This window comes from Blastomyces dermatitidis, assembly GCF_000003525.1.
Source record: "Blastomyces dermatitidis ER-3 genomic scaffold supercont1.12, whole genome shotgun sequence".
NCBI classification, from domain to species: domain Eukaryota; kingdom Fungi; phylum Ascomycota; class Eurotiomycetes; order Onygenales; family Ajellomycetaceae; genus Blastomyces; species Blastomyces dermatitidis.
Window position 1 is genome coordinate 803,021 of NW_025544785.1, and position 17,972 is coordinate 820,992.

At 48.8% G+C, this 17,972-nt stretch overlaps 6 protein-coding genes across 7 annotated transcripts; 3 read left to right on the forward strand and 3 right to left on the reverse strand.

Moving 5' to 3' along the window:
- Positions 1-160: 160 nt before the first annotated feature.
- Positions 161-4,820, reverse strand: BDCG_08777 (ZZ type zinc finger protein). The gene is made up of 7 exons (XM_045424562.1): positions 4,194-4,820; positions 3,605-4,092; positions 3,180-3,441; positions 3,068-3,129; positions 2,008-2,975; positions 1,790-1,912; positions 161-1,701 (listed from the first exon to the last, which is right to left on the reverse strand). The coding sequence occupies exons 2-7, from the start codon at positions 3,960-3,962 to the stop codon at positions 691-693; spliced, it is 2,784 nt and encodes a 927-aa protein (XP_045273246.1). The 5' UTR covers positions 3,963-4,092; positions 4,194-4,820; the 3' UTR covers positions 161-690.
- Positions 4,821-5,920: 1,100 nt separating this feature from the next.
- On the forward strand, positions 5,921-8,598 carry BDCG_08778. 2 transcript variants are annotated; one of them, XM_045424564.1, is made up of 4 exons: positions 5,973-6,034; positions 6,125-7,008; positions 7,266-8,116; positions 8,192-8,598. In XM_045424564.1, the coding sequence occupies exons 2-3, from the start codon at positions 6,320-6,322 to the stop codon at positions 7,798-7,800; spliced, it is 1,224 nt and encodes a 407-aa protein (XP_045282678.1). In that variant the 5' UTR covers positions 5,973-6,034; positions 6,125-6,319; the 3' UTR covers positions 7,801-8,116; positions 8,192-8,598. The 2 variants fall into 2 exon arrangements, with proteins under 2 accessions (XP_045282677.1, XP_045282678.1); XM_045424563.1 differs by having other exon boundaries at positions 5,921-7,008.
- BDCG_08780 (Fe-Mn family superoxide dismutase) lies at positions 8,535-11,472 on the reverse strand. The gene is made up of 4 exons (XM_045424566.1): positions 11,276-11,472; positions 11,036-11,210; positions 10,804-10,928; positions 8,535-10,720 (listed from the first exon to the last, which is right to left on the reverse strand). Exons 1-4 carry the CDS (start codon positions 11,333-11,335, stop codon positions 10,160-10,162), a joined length of 921 nt encoding a protein of 306 aa, XP_045282679.1. The 5' UTR covers positions 11,336-11,472; the 3' UTR covers positions 8,535-10,159.
- Positions 8,702-10,117, forward strand: BDCG_08779 (cyclase/dehydrase). The gene has a single exon (XM_045424565.1). It carries the CDS (start codon positions 9,089-9,091, stop codon positions 9,767-9,769), a length of 681 nt encoding a protein of 226 aa, XP_045273247.1. The 5' UTR covers positions 8,702-9,088; the 3' UTR covers positions 9,770-10,117.
- A 100-nt stretch (positions 11,473-11,572) lies between the features above and the next one.
- BDCG_08781 (uncharacterized protein) lies at positions 11,573-13,637 on the forward strand (the record flags this gene model as incomplete). The annotated part of the gene is made up of 2 exons (XM_045424567.1): positions 11,573-11,836; positions 12,276-13,637. The coding sequence occupies 2 exons, from the start codon at positions 11,573-11,575 to the stop codon at positions 13,635-13,637; spliced, it is 1,626 nt and encodes a 541-aa protein (XP_045282680.1).
- A 536-nt stretch (positions 13,638-14,173) lies between these two features.
- BDCG_08782 (phosphatidylinositol glycan, class S) lies at positions 14,174-17,962 on the reverse strand. The gene is made up of 2 exons (XM_045424568.1): positions 17,574-17,962; positions 14,174-17,482 (listed from the first exon to the last, which is right to left on the reverse strand). The coding sequence occupies exons 1-2, from the start codon at positions 17,838-17,840 to the stop codon at positions 15,953-15,955; spliced, it is 1,797 nt and encodes a 598-aa protein (XP_045273248.1). The 5' UTR covers positions 17,841-17,962; the 3' UTR covers positions 14,174-15,952.
- Between the last annotated feature and the right edge of the window lie 10 nt (positions 17,963-17,972).

The window sequence follows — 17,972 nt, forward strand, 5'->3', positions numbered from 1 at the left end:
GGCTGGCTCTTCTTGATAACGCGGTTGCCAAAATTACTCGTATAACTATGGTTCCCCCGTTGAAGGGGGCCATCATAGAGCCGCTCAGAAGCGCCTGCTTGAGACTCGGTATTATCTTGCAGTCTAAACTTGCTCAAAATAAAAACAAACATTGATGCAAGTAAATGACACTCGTTCGCCGTAGGAGGGAAGAAGAAAATAGCTCTGTTGCTGGTCCTCTCAACCTTTCATTCTTGTGATAGGTAACTTATTTAATAACAACATAATTCCCAAAAAAGCACTTGCATGCCTTCATTGGTTTACTTCTTACTCGTTAATAGCTTCAAAAGAGAGATATAAAAATTATTTGAACTCCGGGAGAGTACATGTACCGGAAACTGAGGCGCGGAAAGAGGATCATTGACCCAACCATCACGCCAATTCAACTCAACTGAGTCCCCAATATCCAAAAAAAGAAAAGAAAAGGAAAGAAAAGAAAAAGCCATGATGCCATCCATCCAATCCTGCCCCATAAACGCCGATTTCCTATCCCTCATAAAATCAAAGATTAGTTAAGTACTCCACAGAGAAGGTATAGATAGATACATGTACACAGATGGTAGATGTGCAGGCATAATATATAGATTATCTGCGGTTATATGTAAACCACAGAAAGAAAGCCAAATAAACCCCCCCCCCCCCTTCACTAGTCTAAAACAACCCCATCCTCCCGCCCTCCCGTTTAATCCCCTCCCTCAATTCAATCAAATTTGGAAACTCAAGCTCCAAATCCTTAAGCAGTCGCTCGCCACGATCTTTCTTCGCCAGATGGAGCTTTTCTTCTGTCTCCCGAATCTCCTGCTGTATTAAGCAGTGAGAGTCGTGTAAGGAGAGCGCAAGCAATTCTGAAGCATAGTGACGGAGGCGGCGGAGACGAGCCTCAAGATCCGATATATGCGGTGGAATAGGCGCCTGTGGGGGTGATGTCGGGGTTGATTTCGGCGGTTCCACTGGCGCTAGCGAATGTGGTGAGGTCAAGTTACCGAAAAGGCTGTTAGATGGTTCGGGTTGGCGGGTGTGGACTAGAGCGGATGATGTTGGTGTCGGGAGAGAGTGCACGTGCGAGCTAGTAGTTGTGGGGGTTGTCGATATTACCGCTCCGCCATTGTCATACTTTGCATCGCGGGACGGCAGAAACTCATGCGGAGGTGGGATTGTCATTTTAATACGTGAAGCGGCAGTGACGCCGGTGAGAGCGCTCATCCCATCATTAAGGGGGGGGTGGCTGGGTTTGGGTGAACCTGGCACAAGACCACCAGGGTGATTTCGTTGTGATTTGAGTGGAGGGAGGGAGAGTTCGTCAGCTTGCGGTGAAGGCATTTGCGTTATATAATCGATACCATGGAGGGTCCTGCCTGTTGATATTATCCTTTTTTGGACCAGCCAGGAGTGGTTAGAGCTGTCGCTAGACGATCGAGGGATTTTTCCTCGATGTTGACTGTATTCAGAGTCCACTGGGCCGGATATTATTTGGTCTCCGTCTTTCTTATGGGATCCAAACGAACGGTCCGATTCCGGAGTTGGGAGGTCTGCGTGTGGATTTGAGGTATGCTTGAAGTCCGGTACTGCAGCAGATGTCACGGAGAGTGAGCGTTTCTGAGGTCTAGAAGCAGGTATAACATGGGTGGACGAGGATGATGATGTTGACAGAGCGGGTGTTCTCTGTTATGAATTGAGTCAGTAAACTGCAGGCCTTGAGAGCTGCAACGCAGCAATGTTAAAATACATGGCAGAAGACAAAATAACTGACCCTTTTTTGATCAAAAACATTGTCCGTAAACCCCATGATTTTCCCACGATGATCAACAGGTTTTACTCGACGTTTCGAAGCCGGTTTTTCCGCTTTCACATACGCCGATGGAAAGTGGCAGCACTAGGTGTGTCAGGTTAGCACAAATATTTGCTGAGAGTAAAAATATCAATGTGTAAAAGGGAAAGGACAGGGAGACAATGGAAGCGGAAACACACCCGACAATTGCACTTTTCTGAGCATTTTGGACAAACCCATAACCCGGAATGCCGCATAAAGTCAGTGGAGTTCATGTCAAAATGACGGAACAATCCGCGGAAGCAAAAAAAGGCAGAGCACGTATCGCATCGCCTTCCTTTCCATTCTAGATGATCGATTCTGCAGAGATGGCATAGCTTAATGGCATTGCTTTGGCGTGCCCGCATCAACTCGTTTACCGCAGTTGCCAAGGTCTTTCTGTTCCCGGAATTAGTGTTTTCCTCGATCTTATATCCAAGAATAGATTCGCCCCGACGAATAACTTGGGAACAAGTCTCGGGAGGAACGATTTCCGCCCATGTGTAGCTCGAAAGATGCTCACAACTTCGGCCTCCGAGGAAACACAGCAAGCAGAGGTCAAAATCTTGGCATTCATTACACCGAAGATGTCGATTCCAGATAGCAGTGCCACAGAAATTACAAGTTGCAATGGCGGTATCTGGTATACGGACTAAGGATATTGGTGTGACAGGTGGATCATCAAACATTTCGTCTCGCACCATTTGGCAAAAAAGTTTGGCGAGCAAGGGCAAGTCGGGGGGGATAGGGCTGGGCTTGTCTCGTAACAAACTCAACATTGCACACGCGAGTGACAGATTGGAACGTGCAACATCTGGACGGCAGAGCCGGTTGAAGGGAGGCTGTACATAGTTGAGTCCCGCCTCTAGTGATAACGGATGAAGAATGTTCCACACCATCTTCGTGGATATCGCCCCGAGATTCCAAACTTGGTGAGCTGCAGCATGGGGAAACACAACAAGCTCTCCAACCTTCTGCTCGTGGACATACAGCGGGAAATTTGCTTTCTGCAGCTCGTTAGGGGTTAGGTTAAGCCAGTCTACATGTGGGGAAGCACCACGAGCGGCTACGAAGGCATCGTATTTGCTTTGGGATTCAAAATCCGTCCCGAAACAGAGAACGGGGCGATCTATATTTTTAGTTGTCAGCTACAAAGTCTCCAACGACAGAGAATGCACTACTAATAATAATGTATGAATTGAGTATTGAAATAATACATACCGCTTGCTTCCACCAAAAGATTCAACGCAACTGTGGATGAAAAGCACCTGTGAAAGCCAGACCTAATCGCCATTAGAAACATAGATGCCCAAAGGTAATCTGGACCACTTACGAAGAGCCTTCTGAGCCAACATAAGCCATCACAACCTCGCTCCGCGCACATGAGGGCAACCACTGAAACAAATCCATACTGCCACCCCATTGCACTTCAGACGGAAGAAAGGTCTTACATTTTTCCAACCAGGCCTCTGGACATTGCAAATCTCGTGCGTAGAGATTTTTGAACTCTCGATATGACCGACGAGAAGCATCCGCAAATTTCTTGAGTGTAAAATTCAGGTCTCTTGCCGTACTACAATTCCGAATTGGAATGTCTGGTCGAATTTAGTAAGCAAAATATGCTGTTATCTTGGGCCTATAGCTTTCTCATTCGAGCAGATGATAATAGCTTCAAATAGCATGACACGGGGCCTCCAGCGTCCCAAAATATCGTCAAGGGTATATAACGCGGATATAGTCAGAATCATAGCGCCTTACTTTTCTTCGTGGACAGCTCTATCAAGCTTTCGATTGAAAGCAACCTCCTGTCCCATTGTGGTAGTTTCTCGAAGTCCCGGATCACGAACGGCTTGCCGATGTGTAGCCTCCGCGTGAACCACTTAGAAAAGCCATCTGACGGCTCTTCCCATTCACCAGTGATCTGGCCAATTTTATCTTGACTTCCGGTATGTCCACCGCCTCCACCAATCCCTGTAGTCCGTTGAAGATCGAGAATGGAGTAACAGGGGAACTCGACGAACGGAGTGCCTGAAGCCACTAGGTCTGCGGCGCGAATGGAAGTAAACGGTAAAGCAGTATTATCTGGGCGGTCTTCTAAAGCAGAGACAGTCGTCATAATCAAGCAGGTCTTGCCTAGCAATGGTCGTCTTCACATGAAAGGACGAAAATCAAACGGGCATCGCTTAGAGAACTGTGAGGTCAGAATGGGAAGGTCGTTGACCCTAGGCTCAATGCGCGGCGATATTCTGAGGGCATACGGGGTAATGTTAACTCTCTAATTCACACATTGAGACATTCGCATCGCCCTTGGGGATGGGATAAATGAAGGGAAATCAGGAACACATACCAAGTCACCCGGTTATGAGCCTAAGCATGGACCGTGAATGTAAATTCAGGACCACCAGAAGCATAGAGGGCGGGTCGTACATCTGAACCGCACAACGAGCAACGTGAAGTAGAAAAATAATATCAAGCTCACAGAATGAACGTAGATCTCCTAAACTCATATGCAACTTGGCACCTGGCTAGGATTTGGGTTGTGGCGGCCGAGAGGGGTTGTTGATCGTATCGCGTCCTGAACCTCGGGCAGCCGAACGCTGGGCGGAGCTATTTATTTTACTTGGTGTTGACGATGCCCTCGACGACGGCTCAACAACATTAAACGTCCAGGAAAATGGCAAAGAAAGAAGAAGAGGGGGAAGAGGCGAAAATATCAAAAGATGCAAGAGAGGACTTTTAATTTAATTTTCCAGCTCTCTGCAGAGGTGGACTGATGTAAATAGTTAATTAAATAAACCCCCATCCAGGAGAGGAGGCTCCGAGCGATTTCACCATTACCTTACCGGAAAAAATTACATTGGAGAAAGGGCAAAACAGGGTGAACCAATGCCTGCATGGATGTGATAAGTTCTTTATTATATATAACTACCGTATTATGCTTTCACAAAATGGGTTATGACAACCTCCTCCCCCCCCCCCCCCCCAACCGCATTTCACCAGGATGGGTAAGCCGTGGGGAACCACTGAGGAGAGTGTATACAGACGGAGAGTGTGGCCGAGAATCTTGGATACCAATCGACCCCCTACGTCATGATGGCAGCTCTCTCACGGTAAAATGAGAGAGAAGATTATAGGATTTACCATTCTATTGCTGAATTCCGATTGAACGCCTTGGATATTGCATATTCTTATTTTGCCTCAAATCATATTATCCACGTGGAAGAACTTCGAAGGATTTCCCTAATCGTTATTTGTTCAAGCTTATATCAATTCTGGTAACCCAGAACGCCGGCCATTAACTCATCATATTCATTCCAGGTTTGAAGTTGTGTTTAGGTATAGTATAATAGTCTGCAGGTCGGCAGATCAGGCACATGGCATTCCTTATTCGTCGTTAAGGTAGTTTAGGCTACGGAGTAGTTAACGTAACTACTACAAGTGTCTACTTAATTAAATCAAAAGTTTTGAAACCAACCCTCCCCTTTTACAACTAGGATTAATGTAGTTTAACCTACTCACTATTTAGTATTGAAAAAAAAAAAAAAAAAAAGCCCTAATTGATCTGCCTTGGCATGATTCTTCCTTATATTAATCCTAGCGTAGAAGGGGAGAGAGAGGGTTTCAAACTTTTTAGTAGTAGATACTTGTACTCCGTACTCCGTAACTTACTCCGTAGCTAGCTAGCCGGTTACCCATCATACTTAAAATCCAAAATCCACAGGCTGCTTATCCCATGACACTCGTTCGTCCATCCCATCGAAATAACGACCTCCAGACTATGTGTGGCGGCGCCCGACCTATCCCGGAGGAAGCTCAGGAGTAGAAAAATACAATGGAAGGACCCATTGGGATATATGTTCATCAATAATAAAATAAACACGTAGAAAAAATATATCGTTTGATAACAAAAGAACAAAAGTCAAAGTTGCCTTGCCTGCTGTGTTCCCTATCCTATCAAGCCATGGTAACGTTGCAATGCCAATGGCCCGGTTGCCCGAAAATCCCGAAACTCGGGGAAACAACGGTCCCGAGGTTGTCTCGCAGATTGGATGAATCGTGACATCACCGCCCCAGCGCGCGCCCAACAAGCAACCCCCGTGGAAGCTACCGTCGTCCGTCCCCCTCCACTGGCCGTTGGGCGCGCCAATAATGGGCGGGTTGCATATGATGGGTCTGCCAGATATTACTGTGAGTTGAGCCTTCATGTGTCAACAACACCCTTCACTCTCCATTCGACAAATCGTTTGCGCCCATGATTTGCTGAAGAGCTGTCTGTAGCTTAACTACCGTACCGTACCTCTCAACGAAACCGTCGATTGAGTTGGCACTGCGTGTGGACTGGACGATACATACATACTAAATATTTAATAGCAGACGCCAATTCAATCTCGGTGCCAATATACTCAAAATTATCTCATCTCAATAGGCGTAATCGCGACTGTACCTCAACTATTTCCCTCCATTCAAAAAACCATGTCTTCATCGCTATTATACCCCTCCGCTTCGTCGTCGCGACTGTGCCCCTTCCTCTCCCGTATCCACCACTGTCATAGGAGCACATACAACCAGCTATTGCGATCGCTAACAATATCTCAACCTGCCTTCCAATACTCCGCCGCCTCCTCCTCCTCCACCGCCGCCGCCCCCTACTCAACCACCTCCGCCCCGACTGCTTCTACCATCGCTTCCAACTTCCTCTCCCGCTTCCAATCTCTCGGCCCCCAAACCCGCACCCAGATCCTCGACGCGAACCAACTCCAACTCCTTTCCCTCACCCTCAACCGCAACTCTCTCTACCCGGGAAGCCCAGCACTCTCCAACGCGAGACCCCCAGAAGCTGGCACCCCCATCCCCCCTGGCCACCACCTGGTATACTTCACACCCACGTTCCTGGAAGGCGAGCTGGGTGCCGATGGCACTGATGCGTCATATAACCCTGAAGCGCCGTTCACAAGGCGCATGTGGGCTGGCGGGGAGGTCCGATGGCCACGGGGGCGTGATGGCAGGGTGAATTTGCTGAGGGTGGGGCAGGAGGTGCGGGAGACGACGCGGATGTTGAGTGCGGAGGCTAAGGTTGTGAGGAAGACTGGGGAGGAGATGGTGGTTGTTGGGGTAGAGAAGGTATTTGAGAATGAGAATGGGGTTGCGGTTGTAGATCGAAGGTGAGTGAGTTTCTTTACAAGCAGGGGATGGTTCAATTCGTTTTGCAGGTTGCACATATCTTACGTCGGCCCCCTCCTACTTCTAGCATTCCATATCCTATCATTCTAATTTCGGATATATGCATTATACCCATGGCAACTAAGCTCATTAAACCTTTTTGTATGATAGCTTGGTGTATGAATATACGAAGCGAAAGGAGACAACAGAACTGATACAGTTTGCTAATAACGAGAAAATAATTAAATCACAAATCCAGAAACTGGGTATTCCGAGAAGCACTCAAGCACGACCCCTCAACCCAAGCGGCACCAGTGTCATTCGACAACGCCCCTCCCGCCGTCTCCAACACCCGCAAATCAACCGCACCCCCAACCTTCTCAACCTCGAAAGAAAACAACACCGTCACCCATACCCGCACCCTCTGCCAATCGGCCGTAACACTCTTCCGCTTCTCAGCCCTGACATTCAACGGACACAAAATCCACTACTCATTACCCTGGGCACAAGAAGTCGAGGGACACCCCGGTCTAGTTGTGCACGGGCCCCTTAATCTCATTTCCATCCTGGACCTCTGGCGGGATGTACGGGCAGCGCAGAAGGGGAATCAAGGGGCCGCCGTGGGTGAGATCATGATTCCTGAGGGTATTGTGTATAGGGCGACAAGCCCGCTTTATGCGGAGGAGGAATATAGGATTGTTCTTGAAGAAGCGGAGGGTGGGGGAGATGGAGGGAACGTGAATATTTATAGTCCTGCGGGAACTGTAGCGATGAAGGCGGAGATTACTGCGTAGGCTTTAGTATTTGGGGTGAAGGCTATGTTGTGTTGCAGTATCACCTACGAGTGATAGGGGAAAAGGGGGGTGAGGAGACGTTGATGATGTATAATGGGGTATGGGGCTCATGGCATTGTCAGGCCTGGCCTCGTTTATATTACCATTATCTGTCCCTATGAAATATAACTATTGTGCTAACTATATGGATAAAAAGATGGAGCAGATATAGAATACCAATTTTGACGAACGTCGAACCCCAATCTTCATATTCTCTCGACTAACCAAATATAGAATGCAATGGTCTGGCAGTTCAAGACAACATTACCCAGAAGAGGTACTGTCCCTGCTACCCGGCTCAACTCAGTATTCTCATCTTGAACAGTCAAAACTCACACAAGATAACGACCAGACTAAAACCCGTAGTGATAACAGGGTTGAAACTCAGAGCATGAGTGGATGGTGGCCTTCCCGGCCAATATAGTCTGGCAGAAGGAGGAATATCAACTACGGAGGTTCCTCAGGGGCATTTTCCCGTCGTATTCACACCTACTCTCCTGTCATCCTGAGGGTCTCACAGCTGCGTGAGGTATGGTATAGGGCATATCCATATCCCAATATCCAGTAGGTGAAGAGTAAACATCATAACGCAGGTGCTGCCTCTTTCCTCCTGCGGTGCGCTCTATTGCTCATCTGCCCGGCTGAATCCAACAAAGCTAATTCCTGTTGAAACCTAATTCTGGAGCCTCAAGCAAATAGTATACGCTATTATTTAGAAGAAGCACACATAGTGGACGAATCGGACAATAAAATGCGTCATGTTCTTTATTTGATGAAGTGCATCTACTCCGTTATAGCGAGCGGAAAGGAAGTCAATAAATAACTAAACTTCGTCGTCTTGGCATCGGAGCTGTTGCGGACTTGGCAGCGGAGGTTCTCAACACGACATTCACTTCCAACTCAGCCAGCTGTAGCAATAACCACAAGCCCCAACCTATATTATACCATTAATTTGCTAATTTCTAATCCACCTATATTGTTCTCGCAATATATCCCGCGATACAAATACCCAGATTCTCATTGCGCCTGGAGAACGAAACCCTCCAAGTCAACACCCACCCCAGTCATATATAACCTCCGATAAAATAAGGCCATGCGATAGCCCGGAAGTAAACCAGCAGCTTCGCAGCTCCAAAATCGCCCAGATATCTCCTCTTTCGCTACCCTCACGCATCGCCATATCATAAGAAACACAACGGCAACCCTCGCCAACAGGAGCAAACCGGCCGAGTAAAAACCAGGACGCAGAATGCGCCCACCAAACCCGCTCCTCCTCCGGCCGCTCCTCCGCCCCCACAAACTCCCTCCAATCACTACAACTCCAACCGTAAAACTCCGCCCCTTCCACCTCCCCTCCCTCTCCTCCTTCACGAACCCCCTCTCCCCCAACCCGCCGCCCCCACGCACCCTAACAGCCACTCGCAATCTCCCCTTTCCCCCGGAACCCCTCTTCCGCACCATCGCCGATATCGACTCGTACGCCCAGTTCCTCCCCTTCCTCACCGCATCGACCGTGACGGCCCGCGACGTGAAGACCGGATACCCAACCAGCGCCTTCTTGACGGTGGGGTATGGCCCGTTGAAGGAGACGTTTGTGTCGCGCGTGGAGTGTGACGCGGCACTGTGGACGGTGGGGGCGAGGAGTGGGCGGCGTGCGGCGGAGGATGGTGCTGCTGAAGCTGGGGATGGGGGGCTGTTTGAGTTTTTGGATACGTTGTGGAAGCTGCGAGCGGGGAAGGATGGGGTGGTGGTGAATGGGGGGGGTGGGAGGGGCGCGGGGGAGACGCGGGTTGAGTTGGAGGTGCGGTTTCAGTTTCGCAGTGCGCTGCATGCGGCTGTTATGGGGGCGGTGGAGGATCAGGTGGCGGGGATGATGATCGAGGCGTTTGAGAAGAGAGTGAGGGAGTTGGAGAGGGCGAGGATGGGGTGAGGCGATCGCGCGTGGATGGTGGAATTGGAACTGGGGCTTGCGATGGGTTTTGGGGGATTTATCAATGGAGCATGGAGTTATTTGAAAATTAGGTGGGTAAGCTGGTGTTAGAGATATGCTTGGGGTAATGCCTTGTCCCTGAGAATCCCTTTTGGCATGGCACGGAAAAGAGAGAAGCCATGGAGAATCGTCTATATTCCAAATTTCTAATAGCACACAGGTGATAGAGTGATGGAAATGTATAATACGGGATAAAACAAGAAAGAAAGAGATATATATGTATAATACAGAATAGACAGACATAGAAACCTGGCATAATAGAACCCAAAACAAAAATTTCCGTTCTCACCTTCAGGTTCTTTAATTTCCAATCCCCATTAAACTATCAACCTAGAACCTCGCGCCACGCCTGTATGAGGATCTCGCGGTGCCTGGGCGCGTGGAAATCGGGCCAGCTTGAGAGGCATTATGAGCCACCTCATCCCAGTTAATCCTATTCCACCATGCCTCCAAAAATTGAGGTTTCCCTCCAACACCCCAGTCCGGAAGCCACACATGTTCCCAGGTATTCACGCAGAGGATCGGGTGGATATCAATAGCGCCAGGCGCCATGAACTTCTGGCTAGAATACGCACCCATAGAGCCTACTCGGTTCGTCGGGGTGAGTTTTCTGATCTGTTCTAGGTTCTCGCCGCCCGTAATGCCGGTGGTCTGTGTTGCCATATCGACTGGTTGGCGGCGGAAGTGGGCAGCAGGGTAAGGGGAGCCGGCGATGTAGGTTGATAGGATCTTGAGCTGGCCGGTGTCCTTTGATTTGACGAGCCAAACGAACCCGGGGCCGAACATGGCGTTGGCGGTTGCGAGGAATTCGGCTTTCAGGGACTCGACGGAGGAGCAGGAGTCTTCTATGGATTTGGAGAGGTGTTCGGGGATGGGGACTTGCTCGGGCGACTGCACATATGTGTAAATAAATGGAGAATTGGCCGGTTATGGGGGAAGGACGAAACGTTGAAAGGAAGTAGAGGTCTACTGACAAGGCAATTGAAGAAGAAGTGGTTGTTGTGGGCCATTGAGGCATAGTTGAAAACCGATGCCATGCTGGCGTCGCGGGCATATCTGACCAGAAGAGTGCCGGGAGTAGCAGATTCATCGGGTGTGCCTAGGTATAACATATCTCAGATTCAAAGACTTCCCCAGTTAAAGGTTTTATTTTTATTTTTTATTTTTTATTTTTTTTATCCATGCCATTGGCCGTCAAGATATTACCTGCTGTTAAAAGATTTAATTTGTTGATGAGGAAGCTCTGATATTGAACCCATGACAGATCGAATCCCTGTGGCGACAAAAGATCCGGTACCCCATGTTGCTTGAAGGATGCATCGTGTCCTAATTGAGGGACATAGTGGGTTGATCGAGTCTGGGGAGTTGTTCGGAGGAAGGACTATATACCATTATCAGCAACAGATTTGAGGAGCGGTTGAGCAAAAGCGATGGACATCGCCATACCAGGGAGGAAGAGACGGCGCGCAGGCCGGACTGCGGCCGGAGCGAACGTTGCAGGATCATGAACGGAAAGTGGACAGACTCAAACCATTGCCGGGGGAAAAGAGTCTGCTAGTAGTATAGATAAGTCTTTAATTGTAGCCGGTGCAATGTCTGGATAGATATCTCGTGCTGCGGAGTTTCTTCTTCGCCAAGTCACGGGATTCTCTCGAATTTGGCCAAAGAATTTCTTCGATGCCAAGCCAGGCTAGTGTCTTTCGAGCCTAGTGGATTTTTAAGCATATCAGCCAATCACAGCCCATGAATGCCCTGAGCCGCCGACTATCTGACACGGCGCCAAAATTGCCCGATTCGGCTTGCGACTACCAATATCCAACCACATCCAACCACATCCAACCAGAGCCAACCAGGGCTGCATCGTTGGTTTCACACCCGACATTTCTGCAGCTGCAGAACCAGTACGGGACTGCAGAAAGGGTGTTCCTGTGCCCTGGAGGGGCCTGGTCGGGTCTCTATGGTTTCAATCTTCAGCTTGGGTTGGCGGTTGGGTGGTTCAGTGTAGAGGTTAGCTGGCTAACCTCTCCCCCTGGTCGAAATGCCCTATGTTGTTGGCCCTGTTCGCCGGAAGCTTTGTATAGAGGGGTCCTTGGGCGTCGCGTATCAGCGGATTCTCATTTTCTTCAGATCTCCGTGTCGTGGGATCCACATGACTCTGTCCGTCATATAGCCTGCCTGGTTCTTTGTTTCATAAGCCTCTTTTCTCCATATTTTCTCTTTCTTGCGATATACTTTTCTTGTTCTTAATTGTTTCTTTTTTATACAAGACGTTGTGATGTTTCGATTGAAGCTTTAGGCTGTTGCTGAGCTCTTGAAATCCAAGATATCCTGGCTATCATTTTCTCTCCCCATCCTACTCCCTCCGCGCATTCTCCATTGTTCACTAAATCTTCAGCTGATTCTCTTTGCTGAGCGGCTGGCGTAGACACTGATGCTCCTTTGACAGGACAACAACCCAGCCCGTTACCTCAGGATGTCGGTTCTACAGCACGGAATTATCTTGGTCTCAACTTCTTTATCTTTGCTAGCGCTGGCACTTGCAATACCATTCACACCTTCAGCCGCATTGGACATTGTACGGCGCGGCAGCGGTTCATGCCCCCTGGAAAACTTCACAACTTGCGCAGACCCTAAAGCTCCGCCTAATTTCTGCTGCCCTCCGGCGACAAAATGCATTACTTTGAATTACGGTGATTCCATGGTATGTTGCCCAGCTGGCGCGAACTGTTTACAGTGGACGCTAGGTTCATGCGATCCTGGGAAGTACGACCCCGAGCACGAGCCTATGTCCATATATAAATCAAAGCGACCAGACATAGCGCTCCAGAGATGTGGGGATAAGTGTTGCCCTCCTGGCACTGGATGTAAGGAATCCAAAAATGGTGTTTTATATTGTCAAGTTTCGTTCCCGGATGCAGCTTTTCCACCATTTCCAGATGATAAAGGCCGCAGTTCCTCTACACCTCAGCTTCCAACGTCACTATTACCGTCGCAAACTGGCGTCCAGACAGAGACAGGCCCTACTTCTCCGCCTACTTCCACTGGCAGACAAGGCCCGGATATTATCCCAATTTCAACGTTGGGTCAACAACCTACCACAACATCCACAGCCACCCACAATATCAAGCACACAGACCCGCCACCCAAAGAATCCAAATTCCCCCCTATTGCAATCATTGTCGGCCTCATTCCCGGCCTTGTAGCTGGCATAATCTTGGCCCTGGCAGTCTTCTACCTCTATAAACGCCACCAAGAGAGACGTTTCGTCCCCTCACCCATGTCGAAATTCAGCCATTTCCGCGAAAAGTCCTGCGAAAAGGGCGTAGTCTCCATCTCCGATCCCATTCCCTCCGCAGCACAGGATTCCGTCCGGACAGATTTCCTGCGCCGCCAAGCCAGTCTTGTAAAGGAGGATGATAACAGTACGAAATCGAAATTCCGCCGAACTAGCGCGCGGGTAAAGAGTTTCTTTGGACCCAGGCCTACCGCAGATGATATTGCGACAATGCCGATGTCGACTACTATGTCCAACCGGGATGCAGGGCCGAATGGTGTCGGTGGCCGCCGCAGTGGTGGTGGAGCAGGACGCGAGCCCAGCACAGAGAGTATAAAAGTTTTCAGCCCCGCACACCTACGCCCGGCTCAACTCGGGGAGTTATACCAGTCTGTTGGAAACGGCAGACCACAAACTACATTTTCCGAAATGATGGAACGCGTCGGGTTCCAGAGCAAGAATGGCAGTCCGTATTTCTCAGTCACAACGACACCGCCTCTACCACAGGTACAGACGCCGCGGGGTAGGGTATAGAAGGTTAGAATTTGACCCGATGCCGTTCCGCAGCCGTTCGCTCCGCTCCATATTGCGACATCGAGACAAAGGATGAGAAGAGCGGAAGGAGTAAGGGACAAGGAAGTGCGACAAGCTAATAATAGTGTACTGGAGGCGGATTTCACCGACAAAGCTAGAAAAGGATTGCAGAAAAACAGGACTTGAAGAAAAAGCATTATAGATAATTAAGGTGTTTTTTGGTTTGTAAGTACTGTGTAATGGGTTAACTCAGGAGCAGGGCTACAGGTGTTGTAAGGAACATTACCCCTTAATTTTTTGATTTTCTCATGGGTTTCACAATGGTTTCTGGATCCTCTCATCAATACTTGAGTTTGGTTGTTTGTAATTATTTTTCGCATACCGCACAGCCTGAGATCTATTTTTTATTTTATTTTATTTGTTTTGCCCTATTTCATTATATTTTGAGTTATTTTTGATCATATATATACACCCTTGTGCCTGTATGACCTTTTCCTTGTCTCGTACAATAGATCTGAGCTCAGCAACACTTGATTGTGAGTTTCTATTTATATCCAACCTTCAAAGCTTCCAAACCTCTATTAACCCCTTCTCATTACCCAAGACTTACATTTTTCTTTTCTTCTCAGCCCATGTTTTTGCTCCATCGGCTGCAGGAGGCCACTGATCTTCACCCCGTATCCGACCTCCCTGGTCTCCCTTTCTTTGTCTATTACCAATGAACCAAGCGCCCCCGTGCATGGTGACTTCAATCGTCAGCGTCGCCCATCTACGATATGCAACCTACATGCGAACCGTGCTATGTACTGTACATGTATTTATCTGCAACTGCCATGCGAGATTATCTGCCTGCTACTTACTATATGAGCCGACGGGTAGCTTTTGACTCTTGTGCACTCCCCTCGGATTTGCTGCTACAGCAGGCATAAACAATCAGAAACATGGATATTCTCCCCTCAAGCTTATGTAGTATGAAGCTCACATGAGTTTATCTCGCTTTGTTCGAACTAAAAGATTTACATTCCTATTAGCATTCTTTTAAATAACGTGAAACCACATCCACACTCATATCCACAGTTAGCACCATAGGTACATTGTAGGATATCTGGTTCCATAACATTGTCAAATATTTAGAATAAGCCCACCAGGAACCGGAAAACTCAAATTTACTCAAATTTACTCTTGATGGATATCTTTGTTCAAACGAAATGGTTGGCTGTGGTCCGGAACTCAACTCCCACTCTAAAATTGAACCGAAGCAGTCTGTTAGTAGTTAGACAGAGTCACTTTTCCGGGCCTGGTCCCAAGCCCAAGATACCTCTGGCCCCCAATAAAATACCCTTTGTGACTTCTATCTATATCCCCCTCGCTCCCCCTCACATTTCCCCATACATCACCATATTCCTCCCGACCTTACCCTCCATGACCAGAAGGGGATCTGACTTAACCGAGTCTATGTGATATCTTGTAAAGAAACCCCATTTTTTCCATACCCCCCCCCCCCCCCCCCCCGGCAAGCAAGCACATTAAAGGGAGAATCAAGCTCCCGCGTGAAAAGCGTCAATCACCCGGTTTCGGCCCACAGGTACCGTACCACCACCCATCGCCCGTGCTACATGAACTTTGGCAAGTCAACAATCCTCCCGAGGCTCGCTGGAATTTCCAGGGGCCGGGCCCGCGGATGTTACCTGACCGAGAGAACGTGAGCGAACAAGAGGGCGTAGGAGTGTAGTAGAGTAAGTATACCTTTTACCAACGTAGCCATTTGAGGCGGGTGGTGGTGGTGGCTGCTGCGAATTCAAGATGTGATCATATGTGTTATAGGTGGCGGGAAGGATTGGATAGCCGAGGCCTAATTGCCGCTATCGTGATGGAGTTCTGGTTTGAAATGAATTATGGATATGAGATGTTAGGTTTGAGAATAGACGTTGGTGTGGATGGGATGTTGGGTTGGTTGCTGTGGCTGTGGCTAGCTGGTTGGCTGGCTGGCTGGTTGGCTGGTTGGTTGGTTGGTGGTAGGGGTGGCGAGGAAAGGAAATTCTATCTTTGGATTTTTGTTTCGCGCGATAAAGAAGGGGAAAAAAGGACAGAGGGGTTAAATCGGATCTCGGCCTGCGATTTTGATCCTTGTAGGTATCTTAAAAGAAGTATTCCAGTTGTGGTGATTGTCTACCAAGGATGGGTGACGACCCCGATGTAAAACATCAAAAAATAGTAAATGAATAGAATATACATGGACTTCGGACTGAAAAAAAGAGACAAGGAGAAAGGAGAAGAGGTATTAAAAAAGAAAAAAAAAAAAAAAGTGAAGAGATCTACCTAACCCCCCTCATCGTCAGAATTACTCTTTTCCCTTCTCTTATCAGGCCCAAGACGAGGGGTACCCCAATCGGTCCCAGCAGTGGCAGGTATACCGCAACTTTATGTTCATCCGGGAAATACGCTTGCCCAACCATACTCTTCTCAAAAAAGCTGCGCTCAGCCTCATTCTCCGCAACGCGTGCGCTCGCCAACGCCTGTTTGAAGCGGCCCTCACGCAAGAGATCGCATGTAGCCGAGAGATGCGAAAGAGTGGTCGAAACGGAGTTGGCTACGCTGAGTGGGATGGGGATTGAAGCAAGAGAGCGTGTAAGACGGGCCAGCGAGCCCATGGTTGAAGATGCGGAGAGGAGGAGGGAGGCTGTATGGATGCGTACTAAGGCTTGGAGGCGGAGGGGGAGGGATGCGGGGGAGGACGGGGTACCAAGGAGTGTAAGGAGTTGATGGGAGAAGGTAGATAGGGGGTTTTGGAGTGAGTCTTTGGGGAGATGGGGTGGGTTTGCCCTAGGAATCATCGACGGATCAAGGGGTGGGTTGAGGATGAAGACTCCGCCCCATTGAGGGATGAGCCAGCTAGTGGCGCGATTTTCTTTAATGATGAGGGGAGATTCGCTTGGTGAAGGGACGTAGAGGATGAAATTTATTGTAGGGCTTTTGCCGATGCTAGGGCTTAAAGGCCATTCCGCAGCGTTGATGAATGAACCTAGCTCTTCCTTCTTAAGCGTCCAGGCGTCCAGTGATTCGTCGAATTCTGGCTGTGTCGCGCTAGGGGCAAAGCTTGCGTATACCTGCACCTGCGTGTCGATGGAGAAGTTGCTAATGGGCAAATACGTTCTTAGAAGCGGTAACAGGTAATCTTGCAGCGCTGGTTCGATATCCCATGAAGATGGCAGCGGCCCCGGTGTGAAAAGCGAGAAGCTTAAATGATAGGTTTCGGCATATTTAAAAGAACGGGTGGTGCGACGAACAATTGACTCCGCCAATTGGGGGGCTACCGCTTTCATGGCTGCCACTCCTTGCTCTCTGTTATTCACAGAAGGGGCGTGACCTCCTGGAATCGAGGGTTGAGGTGATGGACTAAGGGTGTTGCTTTTTGATAGGATATATGCAATTGTTGCTTTCTCCTCATTGAACAGTTTCTGCACTTCTGCCGCGATAAATGTAGCAAGGAGTGAATTCAGTGTCGAAGTAAGCGGTGCTTGGTTAGCTGGATAAAATATGTCCAGTCTTTCAGAGTACGCATGTAGTTCTGAACTCGGTGTGGCCACTTCCTCTCGCGGAAGCAACCTAATACTCAGGGCTGCATTCTCTTTCTCCTCAGCATCTGGTTCTGCTATTTGTATAGCCTCCGATTGTTCTCCTAGGCTCTTAGACGTTTCTACTAGCCGAAGCCTGAGGTGGTGTGCGGAGAAATCGTTCAAATCGTCTAGGGCATGTTGGGTGGTGCGAATAAGGTGTTCGGCATCAGGCGCATTCATTGACGGAGCATGGACGAGAATCTGTAAGGGGAAGACTGGTCGACATGCCTATTACGTAGGAAATATTAGATTTGTCTTTTGAAATATCCAGCTCCCCATATACCCGTGATTGAGGAGACGTATGCTTTTTGAAGCCTACCTTGCCATCTGCCCAATCCTTCATCTCGTCCAACGGAAGTCTCGCTCTGTAAATGGACGTTGTCTTCCACCACATCGGAAGGCCCAGGAATATTATAACAGCCCAAAAGGCAGATATCACTAGTGTTCTGGTCCGAATAGCCTCTGGCTTCTCTGGCGGGAGGCTACGCTTCGCGCTGGTCGTCATGGCTGGTTTGTCATCGATTGTAGCGTTTGTCTGTGGGTTAGCAGAGGAGGCTCCCATATTGCCTCCATTCTTATTCCGCATTGTCAGCTCATGGTCCGCTTGAATATAGCGGGAGCTGGGCGACTAGAAATTTGGCGGGTTGAACAAGTTGAAGTTGCGGAGTCGCGGAGAAGAAGTGGTGGCTTGATGCTTGGTCCTCTGTGATTGGGTGGG

Excerpts from the sequence above, each read along its gene's own strand:
- BDCG_08779 (XM_045424565.1), top strand. The coding sequence starts at position 9,089 with ATGCGCCCACCAAACCCGCTCCTCCTCCGGCCGCTCCTCCGCCCCCAC.
- BDCG_08777 (XM_045424562.1), bottom strand. The coding sequence starts at position 3,962 with ATGACGACTGTCTCTGCTTTAGAAGACCGCCCAGATAATACTGCTTTA. Across the intron at positions 3,442-3,604 it reads AGAGCTGTCCACGAAGAAAA|ACATTCCAATTCGGAATTGT; the intron begins GTAAGGCGCTAT and ends AAATTCGACCAG. Across the intron at positions 1,702-1,789 it reads ATGTTTTTGATCAAAAAAGG|AGAACACCCGCTCTGTCAAC; the intron begins GTCAGTTATTTT and ends AATTCATAACAG.
- BDCG_08778 (XM_045424563.1), top strand. The coding sequence starts at position 6,320 with ATGTCTTCATCGCTATTATACCCCTCCGCTTCGTCGTCGCGACTGTGC. Across the intron at positions 7,009-7,265 it reads GTTGCGGTTGTAGATCGAAG|AAACTGGGTATTCCGAGAAG; the intron begins GTGAGTGAGTTT and ends TCACAAATCCAG.
- BDCG_08782 (XM_045424568.1), bottom strand. The coding sequence starts at position 17,840 with ATGCGGAATAAGAATGGAGGCAATATGGGAGCCTCCTCTGCTAACCCA. Across the intron at positions 17,483-17,573 it reads AGGATTGGGCAGATGGCAAG|GCATGTCGACCAGTCTTCCC; the intron begins GTAGGCTTCAAA and ends CCTACGTAATAG.
- BDCG_08780 (XM_045424566.1), bottom strand. The coding sequence starts at position 11,335 with ATGATCCTGCAACGTTCGCTCCGGCCGCAGTCCGGCCTGCGCGCCGTC. Across the intron at positions 10,929-11,035 it reads ATTAAATCTTTTAACAGCAG|GCACACCCGATGAATCTGCT; the intron begins GTAATATCTTGA and ends TGTTATACCTAG. Across the intron at positions 10,721-10,803 it reads ACTTCTTCTTCAATTGCCTT|TCGCCCGAGCAAGTCCCCAT; the intron begins GTCAGTAGACCT and ends ACATATGTGCAG.